Source organism: Pelodiscus sinensis, chromosome 11, assembly GCF_052426305.1.
Source record: "Pelodiscus sinensis isolate ZL-2025 chromosome 11, ASM5242630v1, whole genome shotgun sequence".
NCBI lineage: Eukaryota > Metazoa > Chordata > Testudines > Trionychidae > Pelodiscus > Pelodiscus sinensis.
The window spans coordinates 34,400,201-34,423,339 of NC_143062.1; the positions used below are offsets into that span (position 1 = coordinate 34,400,201).

The window sequence follows — 23,139 nt, forward strand, 5'->3', positions numbered from 1 at the left end:
GGGTCAAGCTGTAGTATGATATCTAATTATCACATGGAATCTATAAATGATTAAGGCCAAGTGACATCTGCTGCAGAGAGAATGTGTTAGGGAAAAAGGGGACAGAGAACCACTTGTCATTCCTGGGCTGCTAAACCTAACTGGAAAGTTTGGCTGCTTATTCCTGGTGATGGTGGACAGCTTTCATAGTGAGGAAATATATTGTCACAAGCACGCACGATAAGAGACGTGCCTTTGAATGTGTAAATAGTTAACTAGATCAAGTGCCAGTAGCTAGTGCTCAAGAAAATGAAGCACTATTTCTGGGTTTTGTAGGATCAATACGACTTCTTGTTGTGCACTGCAAATGGCTTCCTTCATGTAGCTTGTTAATGCAGTTCTAAAATATCACAGCTACTCCACAGGAGAAGTAACTGCTACTGGTGCACTGGGATTTGTGAAAGTACTGCTGTTCAAGAAAGCTCAAGTATGTGATTATACATCAGTAAGCGCATGTGCTTTCTGAGTCTGGTCAGGGAGGCCTACTCCTGGCCTCTAAATGAATAGTTCTTCCATGCATCCTCTAGGCAGCTCACTCACCCTATCCAGAGTGGTTCTCTCTCCAGAATCATCATGTGTTACATTCTAAGTTAAGTTCAACAGGATAATTTTAAAAGTGTTTCGATATTAATATGTATGCACTGCCAGTCTGAATGTATATTAACAATTCATAATTAGCAGCATAGTTAATATTTGCTGTTTTTACGAGGCTTGCTCTCATTCATGAGCTTAAATTTACTTCATCTGGAAATCTACCCACACACCAAAAGGAAGTGAAAAGGCTTTTGGGTGGAAGAAGCTATTTTGAGTTAGGAATTGCACATAGCTATGTTCATTTCAGGGTATAATTCATGCAGAGGATTTCTAAGTTGTCTGTCTTTTTTAAAAACAGAGTAGCAGGATTATAAACCAAAAGGTTTGCTTACTAAGTTCAAATCCTACAGTCCTTACTCCATATTCGGTCCCAGTGAGGAGCTGATTGCATGCTTTGGCACAAATGCCCACCATTTGATTGCGAGGGTCTAACTCTTTCATGTGCCTGTTTAAAGTTGCTCCACCATTATAGTCTGTGCTCTGTTTATCTATGCAGTCTCTAACAAACAATGAGAAGCGGCAATGGGAAACCTGCAGGCTAAACTATATTACTAATATTTTCATAACTGGGGCTATTTATTATTTTCATTCTTCTTATAACAGGGAGGGGGGAGATTTTCATGAGGATTCAGGCTGACATAAATCTTTTTTTTTTCATTAAGAACTGTAATACTCCACAGTCCCACCAGACAGCCTAGTATAATGCTCTTCCCTGATGCTGCCTGCTCATTCAGTGGTGTTATAAAATATTAATCCATCTGTTCTCAACGAATAAGTAACATACATTCCCAACATACAGCACATGATGCCCCTTCTCATGAAAAATCTCACTGCAAAGACAAAATGTATTGGATTTTTCAGGATTTGTGTCTCTTAATCACCACAAAAAACTCATCAGGAAAAAAAGTGCAATTGGAGAAGGGTCAGAGTCTTGTTAAGTGTGACAAGCTAAGATGCCTTTTTATGACTCACAGTCACTGCAATTCTGAGGAGCAGCTGCGATTCATATAAAAAGAATCCATCATTTTTTCAGGCCATTGTGGAGGGGAGGGGGAAAACACAGACATTTTGCATCACAAGTTTAATATTCAGAATCTTATTGCCTCTGCAATTTTAAAAAAATTATTGTCAACACTGTGAAACGTTAGAATTCACACTGTACTCCGACTATACAGCCACAGTCTTTATTCATTAAAGTATTGCTTGAGCTCTGTCTTTATGAATGTCATGGTCTTTGTAAGGGGGAGAAATCCCCAAAGCATGCACAGGCAAGGTGATTTCAGCTGCATGGTTATAAGGAGATCTGTTTGCATACCTATATATAAAATAAGATTGGATCACAAGATCATAGGCTTAAATGCATGAGAATAGGATACACATTTTTTTCTCTTTCACGGTGTCAGGGTATACATTTAAGTTGGACCTCTATTATGGATTCATGCCGTGCTATTTTCTATTCTCATTACAAGTCTTGTAAAAAAATGAGAGAGCAGAATTTTTAGGGTTGTCCACTTTCTAATGGAACAAAATGAACATCTGTGTCTCCCACCCTCACCCTACCCATTCCCCAAGACTCCACTTCCCACTCTGACTCTTCCCTGAGGCCCTACCCCCTCACTCCATCCCTCCTTCCCCTCGTTCACTTTCACCAGGCTGGGGTAAGGAGTTGGAGTGCGGGAGAAGTGAGGGTTCCAGCTGGGGTTGTGGGATCCGGAGTGTGTGAGGGGACTCAGTTCTGGAGCAGGGTTTCATAGAATCATAGAATACTAGGACTGGAAGGGACCTTGAGAGGTCATCGAGTCCAATCCCCTGCCCTCATGGCAGGACCAAATACTGTCTAGATCATCCCTGATAGACATTTATCTAACCTACTCTTAAATATCTCCAGAGATATTTAACCTCCCTGGGCAATTTATTCCAGTGTTTGGCTACCCTGACAGTGAGGAACTTTTTCCTAATTTCCAATCTAAACCTCCAATGCTGCAGTTTAAGCCCATTGCTTCTTGTTCTATTCCCAGAGGCCAAGATGAACAAGTTTTCTCCCTCCTCCTTATGACACCCTTTTAGATACCTGAAAACTACTATCATGTCCCCCCTCAGTCTTCTCTTTTCTAAACTAAACAAGCCCAATTCCTTCAGTCTTCCCTCATAGGTCATGTTCTCTAGATCTTTAATCATTCTCGTTGGTCTTCTCTGGACCCTCTCCAATTTCTCCACATCTTTCTTGAAATGCGGTGCCCAGAACTGGACACAATACTCCAACTGAGGCCTAACCAACACAGAAGAATTACTTCTCGTGTCTTGCTCACAACACACCTGTTAATGCATCCCAGAATCATGTTTGCTTTCTTTGTAACAGCATCACACTGCTTACTCATATTCAACTTGTGGTCCACTATAACCCCTAGATCCTTTTCTGCCATAACCCTTCCCAGACAGTCGCTTCCTAAGTGGAGCACTTTGCATTTGTCTGTATTAAACTTCATCCTATTTACCTCAGACCATTTCTCCAATTTGTCCAGGTCATTTTGAATTATGACCCTATCCTCCAGATTAGTGGCAACCCCTCTCAGCTTGGTATCATCTGCAAACTTAATACGTGTACTTTCTATACCAATATCTAAATCGTTGATGAAGATATTGAACAGAGCCGGTCCCAGAACAGACCCCTGCGGAACCCCACTTGTTATGCCTTTCCAGCAGGATTGTGAACCATTAATAACTATTCTCTGAGTGCGGTTATCCAGCCAGTTATGCACCCTCCTTATAGTATCCCCATCTAAGTTGTATTGATAAGAATATCATGCGAGACCATATCAAACGCCTTACTAAAGTCTAGGTATACCACATCCACTGCGTCTCCCTTATCCACAAGACTCGTTATACTATTAAAGAAAGCTATCAGATTGGTTTGACATAATTTGTTCTTTACAAATCCATGCTGGCTGTTACCTATCACCTTGCCACTTTCCAAGTGTTTACAGATGATTTCCTTAATTACTTGCTCCATTATCTTCTCTGGCACAGAAGTTAAATTAACTGGTCTGTAGTTTCCTGGGTTGTTCTTATTTCCCTTTTTATAAATGGGCACTATATTTGCCCTTTTCCAGTCTTCTGGAATCTCTCCTGTCTCCCATGATTTTCCAAAGATGATAGCTAGAGGCTCAGATACCTCCTCTATCAGCTCCTTGAGTATTCTAGGATGCATTTCATCAGGCCTTGGTGACTTGCAGGCATCTAACTTTTCTAGGTGATTTTTGACTTGTTCTTTTTTTATTTTACCTTCTAAAACATCCCCCCTTCCCACTAGCATTCACTATGTTAGGCTTTCCCACAGACTTCTCAGTGAAGACCGAAACAAAGAAGTCATTGAGCATCTCTGCCATTTCCAAGTTTCCTGTTACTGTTTCTCCCTCCTCACTGACCAGTGGGCCTACCCTCTCCTTGGTCTTCCTCTTGCTTCTAATGTATTTATAAAAAGTCTTCTTGTTTCCCTTTATTCCCATAGCTAGTTTGAGCTCATTCTGTGCCTTTGCCTTTCTAATCTAGCCCCTACATTCCTGTGCTGTTTTCCTATATTCATCCTTTGTCATTTGTCCTACTTTTCATTTTTTATATGACTCCTATTTTTAGATCATGCAAGATCTCGTGGCTAAACCAAGGTGGTCTTTTGCCGTATTTTCTATCTTTCCGACACATTGGAATAGCTTGCTTTTGGGCCCTTAACAATGTCCCTTTGAAAAACTGCCAACTCTCTTCAGTTGTTTTTCCCCTCAGTCTCAATTCCCATGGGACCTTACCTATCAGCTCTCTGAACTTACCAAAATCTGCCTTCCTGAAATCCATTGTCTCTATTTTGCTGTTCTGACTTCTACCCTTCCTTAGAATTGTGAACTCTATGATTTCATGATCGCTTTCACCCAAGCTGCCTTCCACTTTCAAATTCTCAACCAGTTCCTCCCTATTTGTTAGGATGAAATCTAGAACAGCTTCCCCCCGGTAGCTTTTTCAAACTTCTGAAATAAAAAGTTACCTCCAATGCAGTCCAAGAACTTATTGGATAGTCTGTGCCCTGCAGTGTTATTTTCCCAACATATATCTGGATAGTTGAAGTCCCCCATCACCACTTGGGCTTTGGATGATTTTGTTAGTTGTTTAAAAAAAGCCTCATCCACTTCCATCTCCTATGTCCATCTCCACCTCACTCCAAGTGTGTTCATTTTTAATGTATAAGGCAACACCTCCTCCCTTTTCCCCTTGTCTATCCTTCCTGAGCAAGCTGTACCCTTCCATACAAACATTCCAATCGTGTGTATAATCGTTTGGGGAATGAGAAGAGGTGAAGGCTCTAGCTAGGAATGTGGGCTCTGGGGCAGGTCTGGGAATGAGGAGTTAGGGGTGCAGGAGGGGCTCTGAGCTAGGGCTAAGGAGTTTGGGGTGCAGGAAGGGGCTCAGGGCTGGGACGGGGGGAAGGGTTAGGACATGGGAGCTACCTTAGGTATTGAATGACAGGTCCCTGCAGCTCCTAAACAGGGAGTCAGGGAGGCTCCACATGCTGCTCGTGTCCTCAGGCATCACCCCCACAGCTCCCTTTGGTTGTGATTCCTGGCCAATGGGAGCTTCAGAGCCAGGGCTTGGTGCGGGTACACTGTGTGGATCTTTCCTGGGCCTTTGTACACTTAGAAACTGTGGGGATGTCTCTCCAGACCATGGCTGGCGCTGGAGCTGGAAGCTGTGCAGCATTGCCAGCAACTTCCTAGGAACCAGGGCAGTAAGGGAGCTTGATTTTGCCCCACTTGCCCCAACCAAACTTTTAACAGCCTAGTGGTGGCGCTGACCAGAGCTGCCAGGATTTTTTTTTCAACTGTGTATTGGGGTCAAAAGCTTGATCCCTGGCACATTGTGAATAATGGATACTTTTCAAAGGCACCATAATAGAGGTCCAACTTAAGTGTATACCCCAAACTGAAAAACACAATAAGAGAACCAAAAAAGTTCTCCTGTGGCTTAACCACCAAGTAAAAGAAGCAGAGACAGATAAAAAGTGGAAGTCAAATCCTAGTGAGCAAAATGGCAAGGAGCATAAACGTTATCAGCTTAAATGTAAAAATATAACAAGAAAAGTTAAAAAGGAGTTTGAAGACAGCTAGCCAAAAACTCAAAAAGTAATAGCAAAATAATTTTTAAGTACATCAGAAGATGGAAACTGACTAAACTACCAGTGGGGCCTTTGGGTGACTGAGATGCTAAAGCAGCACTTAAAGATGATAAAGTCATTGCAGAGAAGCTAAATGAATTTTTTGCTTCAATCTTCATGGCTGATGATATTGGGGAGATTCCAAAACTTGAGCCATTCTTTTTAGGTGACAAATCTGAGTAATTGTCCCAGATTAAGGTGCATTAGAGGAGGTTTTGGAACAAATCGATAAACTTAAAAGTAACAAGTCACCGGGACCAGATGGTATTCACCCAAGAGTTCTGAAAGAACTCAAGGTAAAATTGCAGAACTATTAACTGTGGTTTGTAACCTATCCTTTAAATCAGCTTCTGTACCTAATGACTGGAAGATAGCTAACCTGACACCAATATTAGAAAGGGCTCCAAAGGTGATCCTGACAATTACAAAATGGTAAGTCTGACGTCAGTACCGGGCAAATTGGTTGAAATGATAGTAAACTATAAAATTGTCAGACATATAGATAAACATAATTTGTTGGGGGAAAGTCAACATGGTTTCTGTAAAGGGAAATCATGCCTTACTAATCTACTAGATTTCTTTGAGGGGGTTAACAAACATGTGGACAGTGGGGAATCCAGTGGATATAGTATACTTAGTTTTCCAGAAAGCCTTTTGCAAAGTCCATCACCAGAGGCTCTTAAGTAAAGTTAGTTGTCATGGGATAACACGGAAGAGCCTTTCATGGATTGATAACCAATTAAAAGACAGGAAACAAAGAGCAGGAATAAATGGTTAGTTTTCAGAGTGGAGAGAGGTAGCTAGTGGGGCCCCTAAAGGATCTATTCAACTTATTTATAAATGATCTAGAGAAAGGGGTAAACAGTGAGGTGGCAAAATTTGCAGATGATACCAAACTGCTGAAGATAGTTAAGACCAAAGCAGACTGTGAAGAGTTTCAAAAAGATCTCACCAACTAAGTGATTGAGCAACAAAATGACAAACAAAATTTAATATTGATTAATGTAAAGTAATGAATACTGGAAAAAATAATCCCAACTATACATACAATATGATGGGGACTAATTTGGCTACAACTGCTCAAGAGAGAGATCTTGGAGTCATTGTGGATAGTTCTCTGAAAACATCCACTCAGTGTTCAAAAAAGCAAATAGAATGTTAGGAATGATTTAAAAAGGGACAGAGAATAAGACAGAAAATATCTTATTGCCTTTATACAAAAGCATGGTACACCCACATCTTGAATACTGTGTACAGATGTGGTTGCCTCATTTCAAAAAAGATACAGTGGCATTGGAAAAGGTTCAGAAAAGGGCAACAAAAATGATTAGGGGGTTGGAACGGGTTCCATATGAAGAGAGACTTGGACTTGGACTTTTCAGCTTAGAAAAAAGGAGACTAAGGGGGGATTTGATAGAGGTCTATAAAATCATGACTGGTGTGGAAAAAGTGAGCAAGGAAAAGTTATTTACTTATTTCCACAATATAAGAATTAGGGGTCACCAAATGAAATTAATAGGCAGCAGGTATAAAAGAAACAAAAGGAAGTTTTTCTTCATGTAGCGCACAGTCAACCTCGAGAACTCCTTGCCAGTGAATGTGGTGAAGACTAGGACTTTAATAGGGTTCAAAAAAGAGCTAGATAGATTCATGAAGATTAAGTCCATCAATGGCTATTAGCCAGGATGGGTAGGAATGGTGTCCCTAGCCTCTGTTTGACCGGAAATGAGTGACAGGGGAGGGATCATGTGAGGATTACCTGTTGTGTTCCTTCCCTCTGGGGCATCTGCTATTGGCCACCATTGTCAGACAGGATACTGGGCTGGATGGATCATTGGTCTGACCCAGTATGGTCATTCTTATGAAGTTTCATGATGTATATGTCAAATAGTGACATTCAGCCACTAGTCCTCAGAGAAGCAGTGTGTAGCTCTCCTACCCTTCCCAGCTGGTGCATGAAAAGGGGTTCAGTGACTCAGTGTGCAGGAGGACAGCACAGATTGCAACACATTTAGTCCATGGATAGTACTTCTTCCAGATCCTCTTTGGGATGGATGGCAAGAACCCTCATAAGCGCATTTGACATTTGTGCTCTCCAAGTGCAGAGACTGTAGCAACAACAAGGGATTGGAATATGCCATGCCATTAGGAAATAAGGTTCTCATCCTCTGCCTTTCCCATCCTCAACCCTTGCGCACGTGTCACAATCTGATCCAAACTGTTCAGTGAATTATAGTTGTGTGTAAGAAATTCACCTTCAGTGTGATACCCCAAAACAGAGTGGAAACAAAAATTCAAAAACAAAAGTTCTGTATATTTACTCTATATATATGCTCCTTAAGGGTACTCTTATGCAGTGGTGCTATTTCAGGATACCATTCATTATCCCGAAATAGCATTTTGTGCATCTTAACAGCAAGCCCATTATTGCAAAATACATTTAAAATAATGGGCTTGTTTTTCCAATGTCCCATAAGCCTCGTTGCACGAGGATTAAGGGACTCATTGGAATCCCTATTTCAAAATTAGTGCTTTTTACACAGCACCATATTTTGAAATAGGCTATCGCGAAATAAGCTATGCAATTTGCACAGCTCAAATTGTGTAGCTTATTTCGAGCTACGCGCTATGTGTAGACATACTCTTAGTGTTGAGCAATGCCATATGGCTTATGTGACCAATCACGTCTGGAGGAAAAAAAAATCAGAAAAAAAAGGATGAATACAATACATTGACAAAATGATATACTTGAGAAAACTGAAATCCAGTTTTGACATTCCATGGGTAGAAAAAAAGGCCAGCTTCACTAAGTAGATTATTTTCTCAGCTCTCTTAAAAGGATTGGATGACCATTCAACTGCTTTATTTTTCAAGAGAGATATAACTGATCTGCTACAAAATTTTAGAATGGCCAAATTAGTAAAATTTGAATGAATACTTTATTTCCCTGAAAAGTTTTACAAAACAAAAATAATACTTTGTTTGCATTCCTTTTCCAGAAATAGGACAATAGGATTTTCCACATCAACTCAGTTTATTAGTCCAGTAGTATTTGGCTTGCAGCAGTAGATAACACTACGTAATCCAAAGAAAAGAGGTAAAACAAACATCTCTTTTAATACTCTGTGCCAATTAGGCAATGCTTTACTTGGAGAAAAAAAAAATCCTTCCTGACCTTTACAGTGATGAAGTTAAGCCATGAAGTACAAGATTTATCTTCCTCATCTGGGTCTCTCAGTCCCTTTTCTTTTCTCTCTCTATCTCTCTGTTTATTAGATTGTAAATTCCTAGGAAATTTCAAGCCTTATGAACCTAAAAGTGTACACTTACAGCCAGAGAAAGGTACCTAAATAAAACCCTGATCCAGCAAAGCAATTTAGCTTATACAAATATTTTAGTTGGTGAGTAGTCTCTTTAGGGTCATTAAACTGATTTTCAGAGGTGCCGAGCATCTGTGACTACCTCCAAACTTCAATGGGAGTTTCATGGCACCCAGTTAGCACTTGAAACTTCAGTCCCCATTTAAATCAAAAAGAGACTTGGCTGTTTAATTTTAGGCTACCAGCTTTTAAAATGTCAGTCTGAATCTCCATCTTGGAGAGTGCAGAGACAAAGAGTTTTTCAAAAATCCCTTTCTGTTAAATTTATTAGCAAAGATCACAAGTAGAAAAAATGTTAGCTTACTTGGAATCCTAACTTCTGTCACTGTTCAATTGTCCTGGCTCTGGAGGTGGGCTCACATGAATCTCCTCATGTGTGTTAATGAAGCAAATAACCTTGAAACAAAAATTTCACAGGTGGGGAAATCCTGCTATAGTATTTAGGCCAGAATCATAGACACTGGCACAAGTAAGTACATATGAAACCTATCCTTTACTGTGACGAAAGGCTGGCATTAGAGTTACCACTGTCCTTATAGGGATCAGCAGGAGCACCTTTATTTGAAGGATGAATCATAGGCAGGTGAGATGATGCACCAAATCAAACTACCTTCAGCTTTTTCCCATCTACAGCTGCCTTTTGCTGTGTAGATGCTCTCTTTCGAAAGAAATTTTTCCAGAAGATCTCTTCCAGAAAAGCTGCTTCCGGAAGAAACCTGCAGTCTAGACATTTATATAAGTCACTGCTTCAAGGAAAGCAGTACACAATCAAATGAATACTAAACATGATCTATCTAAATGATGGCTATACTAGTGAGAAATCAAGGGAAACAATGAACAATGTAGGGACTAATTAAATTTAAAATCTTGCATCCCCTGAAGTGCTATGGATATGCATTGCATTGGACTCACCGTTAAAATTAACATTGCGTATATACTTCAGCAATTTCTTGCCTCCTGCATGTTCCATCTCCGGACAGATCCCAGGGTAATCAGCACAAAGATCCTTGTTCATATGATGGAGGGCATGAGCCATGGCATACACAGCATCAATCACAAACTGAACTTTCCCCTCTTGCTCATAGTGGGAATCTTTTCCAATTCTCTCCTGCCCTGCACATAAAAACAAACACACATGCACACACACAAAAAGAAAGATCATGAGGAACAGAATTCTCTGGGTGATGAATACAAGTCAATCTACTTTACATGGCATTAAAAAATGAAGGTGCTTACACAGGGCAGGATTTTGAAGAACATAATTATTTCATTTTTTTCTTGCGTTTCTAAATGAAAAAAAAAAAACCTCAGCCCTTCATATTGTGACCATTCAACTTATAGACAAAGAATTTAGAGAGGCAAATCCTGTCCTAACCACAAACATGGCTATGCAATCAATAGAAATCCATCTCAGAGGGTACGGCTACAGTGTGGGGGGTTTTCAGAAGAGGTATGCAAATAGCCCTCGTATTTGCATACCTTCTTCCATTTTTTTCCTGGAAGAGGCTTTTCTGTGTAGACGGGGCCAAATGGTGGAAAAGCCTCTTCCGGGAAAAAAAATGGAAGAAGGTATGCAAATGCAAGCACTATTTGAATACCTGTTTCAAACCCCTCCCCCGCACACACACACTGTAGCCATACCCAGAGAGAGAGAGAGAGAGGGGGAGAGAGAGAGAGAGAGAGAGAGGCAGAGAGGCTGGGCTTTATATGATGAAAATATTAGTGCTTGAGAGGAAAGCATATTAAAACAATGCAGAGGTGGTATTTTAAAGTCTGATGTTACCTTCTGCCTTTCATATTACAGTCTCTAAGGACAGGTCTACACTAGGATCTTAGTGTAAAATAACACTCCCCGCCCCCAAGTTCGAATTTGTAAGCGGTATGTCCACACTACCAAATCCATTATTCCAAAATAAGGGGCTGCAGAATTCAAACTCTGTAGTTCTGCTTTTCATGAGGAATAACACTAATTCTGAACTCGTAAGTCCAAAACAACATTAGTGCAGACACTCGGGTGCCACTAATTTGAACTAATTGGCCTCCAGGAGGCTCCTGCAGCCCCCCCGACGGCTTCCTGGGGCTCCGAATCTGAGGTAGCATGTCCACATTAACAAAGCTTGCCTCAGACTAATTTCAATGCTTCCCTGTAGGGAGGACACACAAGTTCAAATTTGTTAAATCTGGAGTCCATAAGTTGAAGTTAGTAAATTTGAAAGAATGTCCTAGTGTAGACATGGCCTAATTGAAAGACATAGCCAGATAGAGAAAGGAAAGAACTAAACTAAAAGAAGCCCAGGGCAATTCAGTTAACATGCCTACTGTACGTGCAACCTGAACAAGACAGTATTTATGAATTTACAATGCACTTCTCTTTTAGTAGGAATTTAGCACCCTTCACAACCCACCAACTGCCCTTAAAATGTCTTAACAATACAAAACCTTAGTTGAAGGATTTCAAATTCATACAGTCAAAAGAACTGATACTGCTACCAAATACCAACAAGGAAATAAGCTGTGATACTTTGAGAATACTTATTTTAAATATTTTATTATTTCTTATTTGTATTACATTAGCAATGGAATTAGTGTCCCATTACATTAGATGCTGCACACATCCTGCACCTAAGGTCTTACACTGTAAATATTATCTTCATTTTAGAGATTGGGAATAGAGACGCAGAGAGATTAAATGATTTTCCTAAGAACACACAGCAGCAAAGGAAAAAAAAAATCAGCATTGGAGTCAAAAAGTAAAGAAACAAAACTAAGGCTAATCAAATAGAAACAAATATTAATCAAATACAATATTCATTAATTTGTATAATTTTCTTGTGTACTTTATTTGATGCAAATTATCTAATTGTCTCTAAACTATATATATGTAGTTCTAAATTAACATTATTATGAATTGTGACCACAAAAGAGACCTCTTTTGAAAGAGTCACCTGCCAAAGCCCACGTTGGAGCAAGTTGGGAAGATCTCTAGGAAGCTTATTAGCTTTTGTGTAGGTTCTTCTATTATTTCATTATCTGTAATGCTTATATCCTAATAATAAAATAGGATTGCATAGGAAATGCTGTGTGGTAATTTACAGTTATGACAATTGCATTATTCACCATCTCTAGGGACAAAGGCAAAGCTGGTCGATATAGGCCTTTTGACTTTGCTAGTGAATTTAGACTATAATCAGAGTATTGTGCATCCTGTAAATATGCTGGTTATGCAGGAGTGAAGCATGTGTCTCCAACCAATTGAGGAGACAGCCAGGGAGCTGGAAGCCTGTGAGTAAGTACCCTCTCTCATCTTCAGAGGGGAAATAAAAGTGTAGTTGCCCAGTACTGTGACAATGTCTGCCAGTAATAAATATGGGACAGTGATGTCAGAGGGGTAAATAAAGTACAATATTAGGAGCCAGGACACCTCATTTCTATTCCCCAAGTCTATCACAATCATCTTGTTTTACCTTTGGCAAGAAACACCTGCATGATTCAATCTGTTCAGCTATAACATGTGCTGTTATACTTATCTATCTCACCAGGGGTTTGTAAAATGCAATTACTGATTGTTAAGTGTTCCAAGATACTTAGATGATAAAGTGGTATGGCGCTGCAAAATATTACTTTTTGAATAGCTGTAATATCACAGTCCACTTGTTCAATTATTTACTATGTAACACCTTCAAATCTTAGCAGTTACAAAGATCCCAGTCGTATCATGAGCTATGTGCAGTCAAATCCTGCTACCTATGTAGAGTCCCAGTGAAGTTAGTGGGAACTTTATATGAACTTGGGTGCAATATTTGGGCCTAACAAGAAACAAGCTTTCAGTGACAATATGGGAGAATACAAATGCAGGCTTTCAAAACATGCCCTCCCCTTTCAGCCCTGAATGAGTACCCACAAAAATTTCAGCGATTTTTAATAATTTAGGATGGAGAGTTAAGTGAAGAAATTATTGTTGCCGTCATCCTTAATATGAAACGAGGGATCAGTGCTCAAAATGTTCTAGCAGATACTTTTAAAAATCGACCGGCACTGACAGAATTACAAGCACTAGATCACATTAATTTTCACTTTTAGTTTGGGTATGTGAAAACGTCACTCTGTTAGTGAGTTTTTTGAAAACACATGAAAGTGGGAGAGGACAAAATTCACCATTTCTGCTATAGGAAATGCTTGTTGTTTTGTGATTTTAAAAATTGACAGAATTTCACCTTGGATTGTGTCAAGAACTTGATAGCGTTTATGAATTGCTTCTCCTTTCCCTCCCCCAATCACATGGCCAGATTTTCAGCCTTGGGCGGAGAAAGACAAAGACAACAGAAAGCTGCCTTGAAAGACCAACCTAGGATTTCCCAACAGATATTATTCCCCAAGGTGCTCTAAATTATTTAAGAGACATTTTGGTCTACAGTCAATCCAAGATGATTGTATAGAAAGGAGTATTACGGCCTTTTTTTACCTAACACTCTGTTTGGCTGCACCTAAGATAAACTCATTCAAGCACAGTAGGACAAACTGCATTCAAATACACGGTGTAAATTATTTGCAGTGATTTCAGTTTATAATCTCTGTCCTTTTTCCTCAACCTGTATTTGTCTTGTGTAGCCAATGGTTTTAATTTATTATCCATTTATTATGCGATGTTATGATTAATCAATGTTATATTATATATATTCATTGTATGTTAATTTGTAGGATTATAAAATATAAGATGGAGCAGTATTTAGAGGAGCCAAGTATTACACATGAGTAAATCAAGCTGAAACACAAGAATCTGTAAGTTGAAGTCTACAAGTCTTTATCTTAGCTATTTTAGGCCTTAGAGGCATGAAATGATGACATAAGTAATCAGAAAACAACCTGATACCCTAAGATTATGGAAAATGAGATGCCAACATGTACTATTGCAAAAAATTACCCAGAAGATAAATATTAGATCATAAAAATACCATGAAGGCACATCAGTTTCTCACAGATGTCTTAACCACAGGATACAGGCTGTACGTTAATGAGAATAAAGGGAATTTACACCGCTTATAGAAAATTTGAGTCTTTTAAGTTTCCCAGGAACACAGACCAATAAGAGAAAAGAAGGCTGATACTTTCATGGACACATAATGTAGGCATAGACTGAATCACACTATAAAAAAGAGATACCCAGAATAAGAAAATTGAGCTCTCTATGGGACACTTTCTACTGATGATCAAGCCATGAGCGACCCAAAAGACCCTAACACTATTGCTAAGGATGTGATTATAACAATATTTGTAACTTGTGCATAGGCCTGTACAGAATGTCTATATGTTTGGATAATCATTACTTTAATTGTAACTTTAATAAAACTTGTAAAACTGTCCAGAGCTTGTACTTGTGAATGTATATGTGGTCACTACTTTCGGTCTTTGTGTGTTCCTGAAGATTAACTCAGAAGCAAGTAGCAAAGGTGACGGTCACCCACTTAAGCTTTAAACTGTCACCACCAGAACTAAACCCAGACTGGTTTAATATCATAGTACAAAATTCACTTTGAATACCATAAAAAGACTATTTAGAGTTTCAGGGCTTTGGGTCAGGAACTGTCTATTCTTTTTATGTTTCTATGGTACCTAACCCAATAGGGTCTTGTTTTTGGTTGGTTTATAAGCACCACTGTAATAAACAGGATTAATCAATAGTTAACTACGGGCACAGGAGTTGTAGGTAAAACCTCCCCTTTTTAGGCCATTCCTTTACTGAATGCAGCCTATGTTTTGTTTTTGGGGAAGACACACAAGGTTTAACATATGACCAACCCAATTTAAATATCAAGTACCAAACACAAACAGCTCATCATCAATCCACAATGTAAAAATAACACATAATTGAATACATTTTGTGTTATGAGGACAGCCAAGTAGATCACTGACTGCCTATGGGAATTCTATTACCAGAAAGAGAGTTTAAATATGTCTAGGAAAATATATGCAGTGAATAATTCACTCAGTTGTACCTGAGACCAGCAAATATAACATGTCTCCATATACATTTTCAATATTTGTGGAGCTTCCCACCGCCATGCAGGCTTCAATGTATCAAACTGCAAGTATCTGTTCCCAACCTACACATGATGATTAAGATATTCTCTCATGTACAGCTCCATTATAATTCAAAATTAGAGGAGCAACATTCAGTTCCTTGCAGATAATTTAGCAAGGTGAAGTAGGTTCCAGGGTGAGCAGATTTACCCACAGTCCTTTTTTTTTTTTTTTTTTTTTTTTATCATTCCACCCTTCTCTTATTGATTACAGCCCACATTACATTTCCAGAGACTGACATGGAAAATGCTTTTAAATGGCCTTAGCTGTGCTGAGCTACATAACCAAATTAGTAATGCAACAGAAAGGCAAGCCAAGGGAAGTCATCTTGGAATTAAAGCTCTGAACACAAACAATACTGATTACATATATTAACTGCTAGAAGCATGAGCAGTGAAATACAGAAGGGGGAAGAAAACCTTTGGTAACAAAGTTATCTGTGTCAGGAGACGGAGCAAAAATGCGTAAAACGAAGTTGCATTCATAATATCAAGATAAATAAAGATCTGAAAACCAGATCTTAAGAATATTTCTGAGTCAAAATAGCCATTTCTTAGATACTATCTACCCAATACATGTGCATACTAAAAGGCCCAGATTTGTAGAGCTGTAAATGTGCAACTTGCATGTCCAAGAAATTTATGCATACAATTTGCATATGTAATTTCTGGACTCACATATTAAATCACAGTAATTACATATGCTAAAAGAAGATTAAAAAATCCACTTAAAGGAAATGGATGTGTCTTTGGAATAAACTTTCCATTCCATATCCATTTTGAATTGTCAAAACCCTCTGCAGAATAATGAAATCTGCATATTATATACAGTGTACAAAATTGTTCATTTTAATACAATTTTGTGGTAAATTCATCTACAACTATATATACCTAAGAATTGAGTGGCATGAACTTTTTATTTAAAGTAATTCTCAAGCAAGGGATGGAAATTATTGCACAAAGCACTGCACAAATTGTTAGTAACAAAGCATAATTTAGAAAATAACTAGTAATCACAACAGCATACACAAAACTTTTGTTTGGTTTTCAGAACTATCCGATACCTGTACCACTAAAACGGGTGCAAGCAAGAAGAGAGATTTCAGGGCATTCATGTGCAGATAGGAATGCAACTTGAATAATCACTATGTGGCACAGAGCAGCAGTAAGATTGTCCACTAAGAAGCCAGACCCATTTCAGAGATGTTTCACAGAAATAATGCCCACATTTTTTTCAGACAACAGCAAAAGAAAATAGTGAAATGAATAACAAGGTATAACAACTCCAGTAGGTCCAGACATTTTGGAAATGATAATTCCTCATGCAATGCTAACTCTCAACCAGAAGCCTGGGAATTTTATTGAAAGTTTTCATTGCCATGATGGGGAAGGATGTCGGTCCCTTGGCTCTGAGCATCTGAGAGCCTAGTTGTCCAATCAGCTCTTTTTCTTTCACTTCATGCCCCATTACACTATATTTTGATAAATGGATATTTAGGAATTCAAGTTTAATGAGTCACACTGAATTTATTATTTAATTTCAGTGGGAAGCAGGTATAAAACAAAGAAAATAAAATATTTTTTCACACAGCACACAGTCAACTTGTGGAACTCCTTGCCAGAGAATGTTGTAAAGGCCATAATTTTAATGAGGTTCAAAAAAGAACTGGAAAAATTCATGGAGGATAAGTCCACAAAAGGCTATTAGCCAGGATGGGTGGGGATAGTGTCCCTTAACTGTTTGCTGGGGCTTGGAATGGTTGACAAGGAATGGATCACTTGATGTTCATTCCCTTTGAGGCACCTGACATTGGCCACTGACAAAAGACAGAATACTGGGGTAGATGGACCTTTGATTTGAACCAATATGGAGATTCTTATGTTCTTAGTATCAGTCAGATACTTAAAAATAAATTATACCATCACATGTTAAAATTGCTACTGTACTACTGTAAAAAAAAAAAGAAATCTCAAACATGCATTCATTGTACATGCAACACAATATGAGAACACAACAGTAAGTCCAGGGCAGCAGAAAAGAAAAAAAGGGAGTTTATGTATTAGCCTTCCAGCTTTTCCGAAATGGGGCAAAATTATTGTTGTTAGCAAGCATCTCACAAAGGTGCAATGAGCTGCAGGTGGCAACATGGTTTATTAATATCTTAGGAGTCAGTATACAATAAACTATCATATAATCTTTTAGTTTATAAAACCTCCTATATAATAAAAACCAATTGGTCTATTTTTGGCAGTTTAGGCAGAGAGTTTGAAGGAACATGGAATAAGGCACCTTAGAAAGGGAACCTGAAGTATTTTAAGTTCTCTCTCTGAATAGCTTTTGGTGGGCATGTGAGAAAGGGGACTCTTTATTGGTGCTTTTGCTTTAGTCTCATTGCTGTTAATATCTTTCATACACAGTAAAAATTGGTGTAATATTGGTATCGATTGTATATATGTCATGAGGATACACTTGCTTTTCACATCTGAAATATTGATACACAATTCTCATGTTACTCCTCCCTTCTGTGATGTTAGTGGATAGGACATGGAGAATACAGACAGAAAGTTGAACTGGAATCTATTTCTAATAAGGTCTTGGATGATGCTGACTGCTACCTCTGTTATAGCTGGGAAGCTGATATTGGTGCTGCTTCCATACTGAAGCTTACTACCGCATAATACCTAGGAACGCTCACAAACTCTTTAAGACAAGATGAAGAAATTCAGTTCCTTTCTGTAACAAATAGAACTGCTGTTGATATCAGCCACTGCACAATACTGAGTGCTGTCATATGCATTTGGCAAAGTAACCAAGGGGGATCCAAAGATCCTCACTACAGGCTGGACTATTTTTAAGAAAACTTAAAAAATGAGTGGTCCTGTAGCACCTTATCTATAACAAAAATATACATAGTACCATGAGCTTTCATGGGCATAATCCACTTCTTCACATGATGAGAGGAGCAAGAGGCACAGAGGGACAAATCTTTAAGAGTGATGTGAAAAAGCACAAGCAAAGGTTAAGAAGTCTCTGGAGTGTGGTTGAAAGAAGAACAAGGTTACATGAAAAATTGCATAGGCAACTAAGAGGAAGACCACCTCAAGCCATAGTAAAGAGACTGATAATAAAACCAGGAAAGATGGAAAGAGTTAGTGAGAGGTAAATAGGGAGGAGATTTAAGAAAGTGACATGAATGGATAATGCAATATCAAAAAACATTTGTGAAACTTGATTTTAGTTCTCTGAAATGCAAGATGAAGTCAAGTTAATCAAAGTCAGGGTTAGCCCTGCAGTTATGTGATATTGCTATAAACTGTCACATTGAAAGTGTGGCTTTCAAACAATGCTTTTGAAACCACAAAGTTCAAGGGAAAAGATGTAACTCTAAACATTGAATAAAGGAGTGTCTAATATCAGTAACACTGAGAGAAGGAGCATCTCATATCAATAACTCATGTATTCCATAGCCTGTTAAAGGACATTGTTAAGGGCCACTGAATGGAACCTCAACCAGACTTCAGAAAAAAAATTGCTAATCAAAGACCTTGCATAAGAGCTGAAAGGGAAGAAAAGTGGTAGAGATATCAAGAACTAGTAAAAAAGAATGAAATGTTTTGTTAAAAGAGATCTAAACATGGGAATGGTAAAAGTTCCATCCAGCAAACTTCTGTGTAATTTAGCTTGTTAATAATGTGAACGTTGGAGCCAAAAGTTCATATAGGAAGTATCCTTACCATCCATTCTTCTAATAGCTTGAGTAACCTCTGAATTACTGCAGTTTACTCAGTTTTAATGGAGTAAAACCAGAGTAACACTCTAATAAGAGAGGTAAACTGGGACTCTTCTGTGCTTTCCAAATCTATTCTCTATAAAGATATCCTAATCACTGAGTCAGCTGGGGTGAGGACAAGTGATAGCCAAGCACTCTTACCTCCAACCCCATCTTCAGCATCAGTCTTGCAGATGCTCTCCCTTTTCATGCCCTCTGAAGTAGCTAAGCAGAATGTTGTATCCTGCTGTACATATGGCTCCAGAAGTAAAATCACTTACATGCTCTGCCTCCCGCAACTATTATTGTTAAATATACCTGGAAAAAACAAAAGCCGTTAGAGTGGAACAGATAACTTTTTTTTCTGTAGCTTCAACATCATACATTTGTGTGTCTACTGAGTGTCTTCTTGAATCCACATCTCCAGAGCACTAAGATGTCTCTGAAGAATCTCTGAAGAGTAAAGCTTGACATGATAGACAGAAAACTAACAAATGAGCTCAAATTTCAGATGTAAAATGAGAAGTCACTACACCTCTCCCTGCTGCCATAAGATGTAAAGATGGAAGCAAAAAGTAAGTTCCACTCCCATTGTGACCTTGAATCTATTCTTGTTTTTATCACACACCTTCCTGGTTTGTTTTTCTAGTTAGAGGTATATTCCTGGTCACCACAGCTGATGTCTCATATTTAAAGACAATACATGGTTAAAAGAGAATGCATTATTGTCCTGTTGGATTTGAAAAGGAATGTCTTAGTACATCAGGAGAAAGAGAAAAACTATACCTATTTCTGGACCAAGACTATGAGTCGCTTCCAAAAGATTTATCTGCAGGTGTTGACAAAAAGTTTAGTCTCATTTCCCTCTGTTTTCAAGTATCCATCATTGAGATTCCCACAGAAGAGTAGAAAGGACATGATCCTCCTATCAGTTTCATGTAATTCTTTTCAATAGAACAAAACCAGAGCACAGAAGAATGGAAAGCAAAATAGAAAATAAGCTGTCTGGTATGAGCAGTGTGAGACAATGTAGATACTGAGTACTGGCTTAGGTGTGTTGATCCTGCTTGGATCAATGTGATCCTGATCTTTCCTGCTCCCGTGAGATCAAATAGTCTACACATATTTAGGGCATCTCTCCTCTCCAGAGTAATGTTAGAAACAGTACTTTCCTCTAACCCACAGTTGATACAAACTCTGCTATAAATATCGGTGGTGCAAAGGATCTGAAGACCAATTCTTGTATGTTGAAGTTCACTCATATGATTTATATCTCTATTTAAAATCCAATAGAGCACGCATATGAACTCTAAAAATACCAACAACAAACTGATGAGTAAATGCAGTTAATTCAAAATACAAAGGATCTGACAACCAAGCCACTTTATATAATCTGTCATGGGATGCCAAGTTCACCACTGGGTGGCACCCCTTTCTCATGAGTTTGGGAATTATCTCCACCCAAGTTCAACACCATCCTCTTTCTGGTCTTCCACCTTTGCTGCTCTTCTTTCATTCACTGAATCACAGTATGGTGGCTTCATGAATTAGTCCTGTGGCCAGATCACATTGTGATTTCCCTGTCCAAACAGCTTCACACAGTCATCACACCAACTATCCTGACTATGTCACTCCCATACACTACCCCAGCAATACACTCTGCAGTGGATGCCTAGGGAACTCCCTCCACTCTGAATCCCAGCCCAGCAAGCAGTTAAGGTCTAGCTCTTCAATAACCTTGCTGCTCTCTTCCCTGAACTATTTGAAGCTTTTCCTTCATCAACCTGCTTTCTCTTGGGACTACTAGTTAAACACTTCCTTATGAAGTCCTATTATCCATTCCTTTTGCCTTACCTCAAGGAGAGAAATTTTAGGCTTCTTCACTGCTGACTCCAACCCTCCACCTGCCCCACCACACAATTTTTTTCCTGCTTTCTTGTTCTATGAAAGTCCCACCTGTTCCCTCACATGTGATGTTCCTTATAACCAACTCCTTCTTGCATGTTCCTTCTCGGTCCTTGATTAGCTGATTGGACCCACTGGGCCTCATTCCAAGTGGGGAATAGACCCCTTCGTAAACCAACATATGATAATATAGCATGATACCATGATATCCCAAAGCATAACTACATAGTAGAATTTATACAGCACTCTAAAGCCATCATAAATAATAAGACCTTTTGGATCCTACCTCAAAATCCTCACTCCACTCCACATGGTAAAAGGCAGAAGAATGTTTTCAAGTTTCTGCTCAAAAGGAACAAAAAAATGTCTCTTTTAGACCAAGGGGGAGTCAGTTCACTCAAAGACCCCACCTTTCAAATTAAGAGGATCTGTACGTTTAGTTTATGTTTTAACTGGAAAAAGAGAGAATCAATCCCTCAAATAGTCAGGGCCCAGTCAATGTGTGGCTTAATTGGAATGACTTAATAAGCCTCTCTTCTAATCTGTTCTGCAGGCAACTTTCAATATCAAACAACCTTTCCAAGGTACCATTACTCCAATAAAAAAGACAACCTCATATCTGAAGACAAATTTGGAAATCAGAATGATTGCCCTATATAAATGATGAACAGGAATGTTTTTTATAATATCAAATTTGCAAGTTAATGTCCATTTTTACTGTGGGATACATGCAGCAATAGAGAATGAAAACCTGATTTTACTCCTACTAACACAGAGGGTAAATAAGACGTATCTCCGTTGAAATGAATAGTAAACCAATGCAAGTAGCAAAAGAATCAGGCTGTAACGACATCTTACAACTTCTTTTTCCATTGAAATCATAAGGAAATATCTGATACTGTAACTGGTCTTCAGAAGTTACTAATAAAGTTGACTATTATGGAGACATCAGCATTTTAGTCCAAATGTCCTAAATTACCAATATTCTGTAATACAATCATACAGATTATATAAATGTATAAATAACATCATTTTAACCTTGAGAGGAAGTATTCCATAGCTGTAGCTTTGCCTTACTCATTTGGCATAATTCACTTTTCTATGATGGGTCTGAATGGGAATGCCTGAGTGGACAAGACTTGTGACAAGTACATGCCCCTATGTAGATACAAATTTGGTATCCATATCTGCACCTGCATCTGCAAAACTGATCGGCGGATATCTGCAAAGGTTCTAGATCCAAAATATGCATCTCAGACTGCAAAAATGGGCCATGGATACCCACATCTACAGATATGGAAACCCATGGATATAAATTGGATATCTGCAGATTTGCAGGACTTTACCGATATGCCAGCTGTTGCCCTCAATTACATGTGGGCATTTACATAATATATTTTAGGTTACATATAATCTAGGTCTTTTATACTTTCCACCAGTTACGGCCTGAGTTATATTCAATATACTTAGTATTCCTGTCAAAACATCCCAAAGTAGCAGCCTAAGTAACACTGAGAACCACAGCCATTGTTAGCATTGTTGGCATGTTAGTAGATTCTGTGAGTTCAAGGAGCAGTGGACTCAGCATGCTGTATCACAGAACCCTAACATCTTCATTGGCAAGCAGAGCGAGTTTCAAGTGAATGGCATCAGAAATCAACAAAATAAATATAAGGAACACCGTTGTGATTGGGTGCCTTATGAATGGGCTTAGGGATACTAGCTTAATATTTGTGTTATAGGAAGAAACATGCAACATGAGTAAAAACGTCCACATTACATATACAGAAGAAGACCATAGTACAGGTTAAACCTCTAAAATTTGGGACTCTCTTGTCAGGCAACAGAGAGTCCCAGCTGGTGAGGTTCAGGGGCTGGGGCTGGTGTCAGGGACTGCAGCCTCTGTCAGGAGGCAGCAGAGTCAGCACCCAGGAGAGCAGCACCGACTAACAGGCTGGGATCACAGCCTTGGATAGGTGAGCACAGAGAAGAGCACAGACCTGCCCAGGCTGGAGGCAATGAGTCTGGCAGGGACAGAAAGTGCAGCCCCAGGAGGGCTGGCACAGCAAGAAGCAGAGCGCCAGCTCTGCAGGGGGCAACGGGTCTGGTGGCTAGGGAGCAGCCTGGACTGATGACCCAGTGGTGAGGAGCACAGCCCCAGCCCCAGGCAGGAGTGC

General features: G+C 39.1%; 1 protein-coding gene across 2 annotated transcripts in view; it reads right to left on the minus strand.

Moving 5' to 3' along the window:
• The window catches only part of GRM7 (glutamate metabotropic receptor 7), a 629,590-nt gene that overhangs the window by 219,434 nt on the left and 387,017 nt on the right, over positions 1 to 23,139 (minus strand). For both annotated transcript variants that reach the window (XM_075938705.2, XM_089781232.1), the window contains exon 6: positions 10,123 to 10,323. In XM_075938705.2, the coding sequence (XP_075794820.1) occupies positions 10,123 to 10,323 (201 nt within the window). The remainder of the gene's footprint in view (positions 1 to 10,122; positions 10,324 to 23,139) is intronic.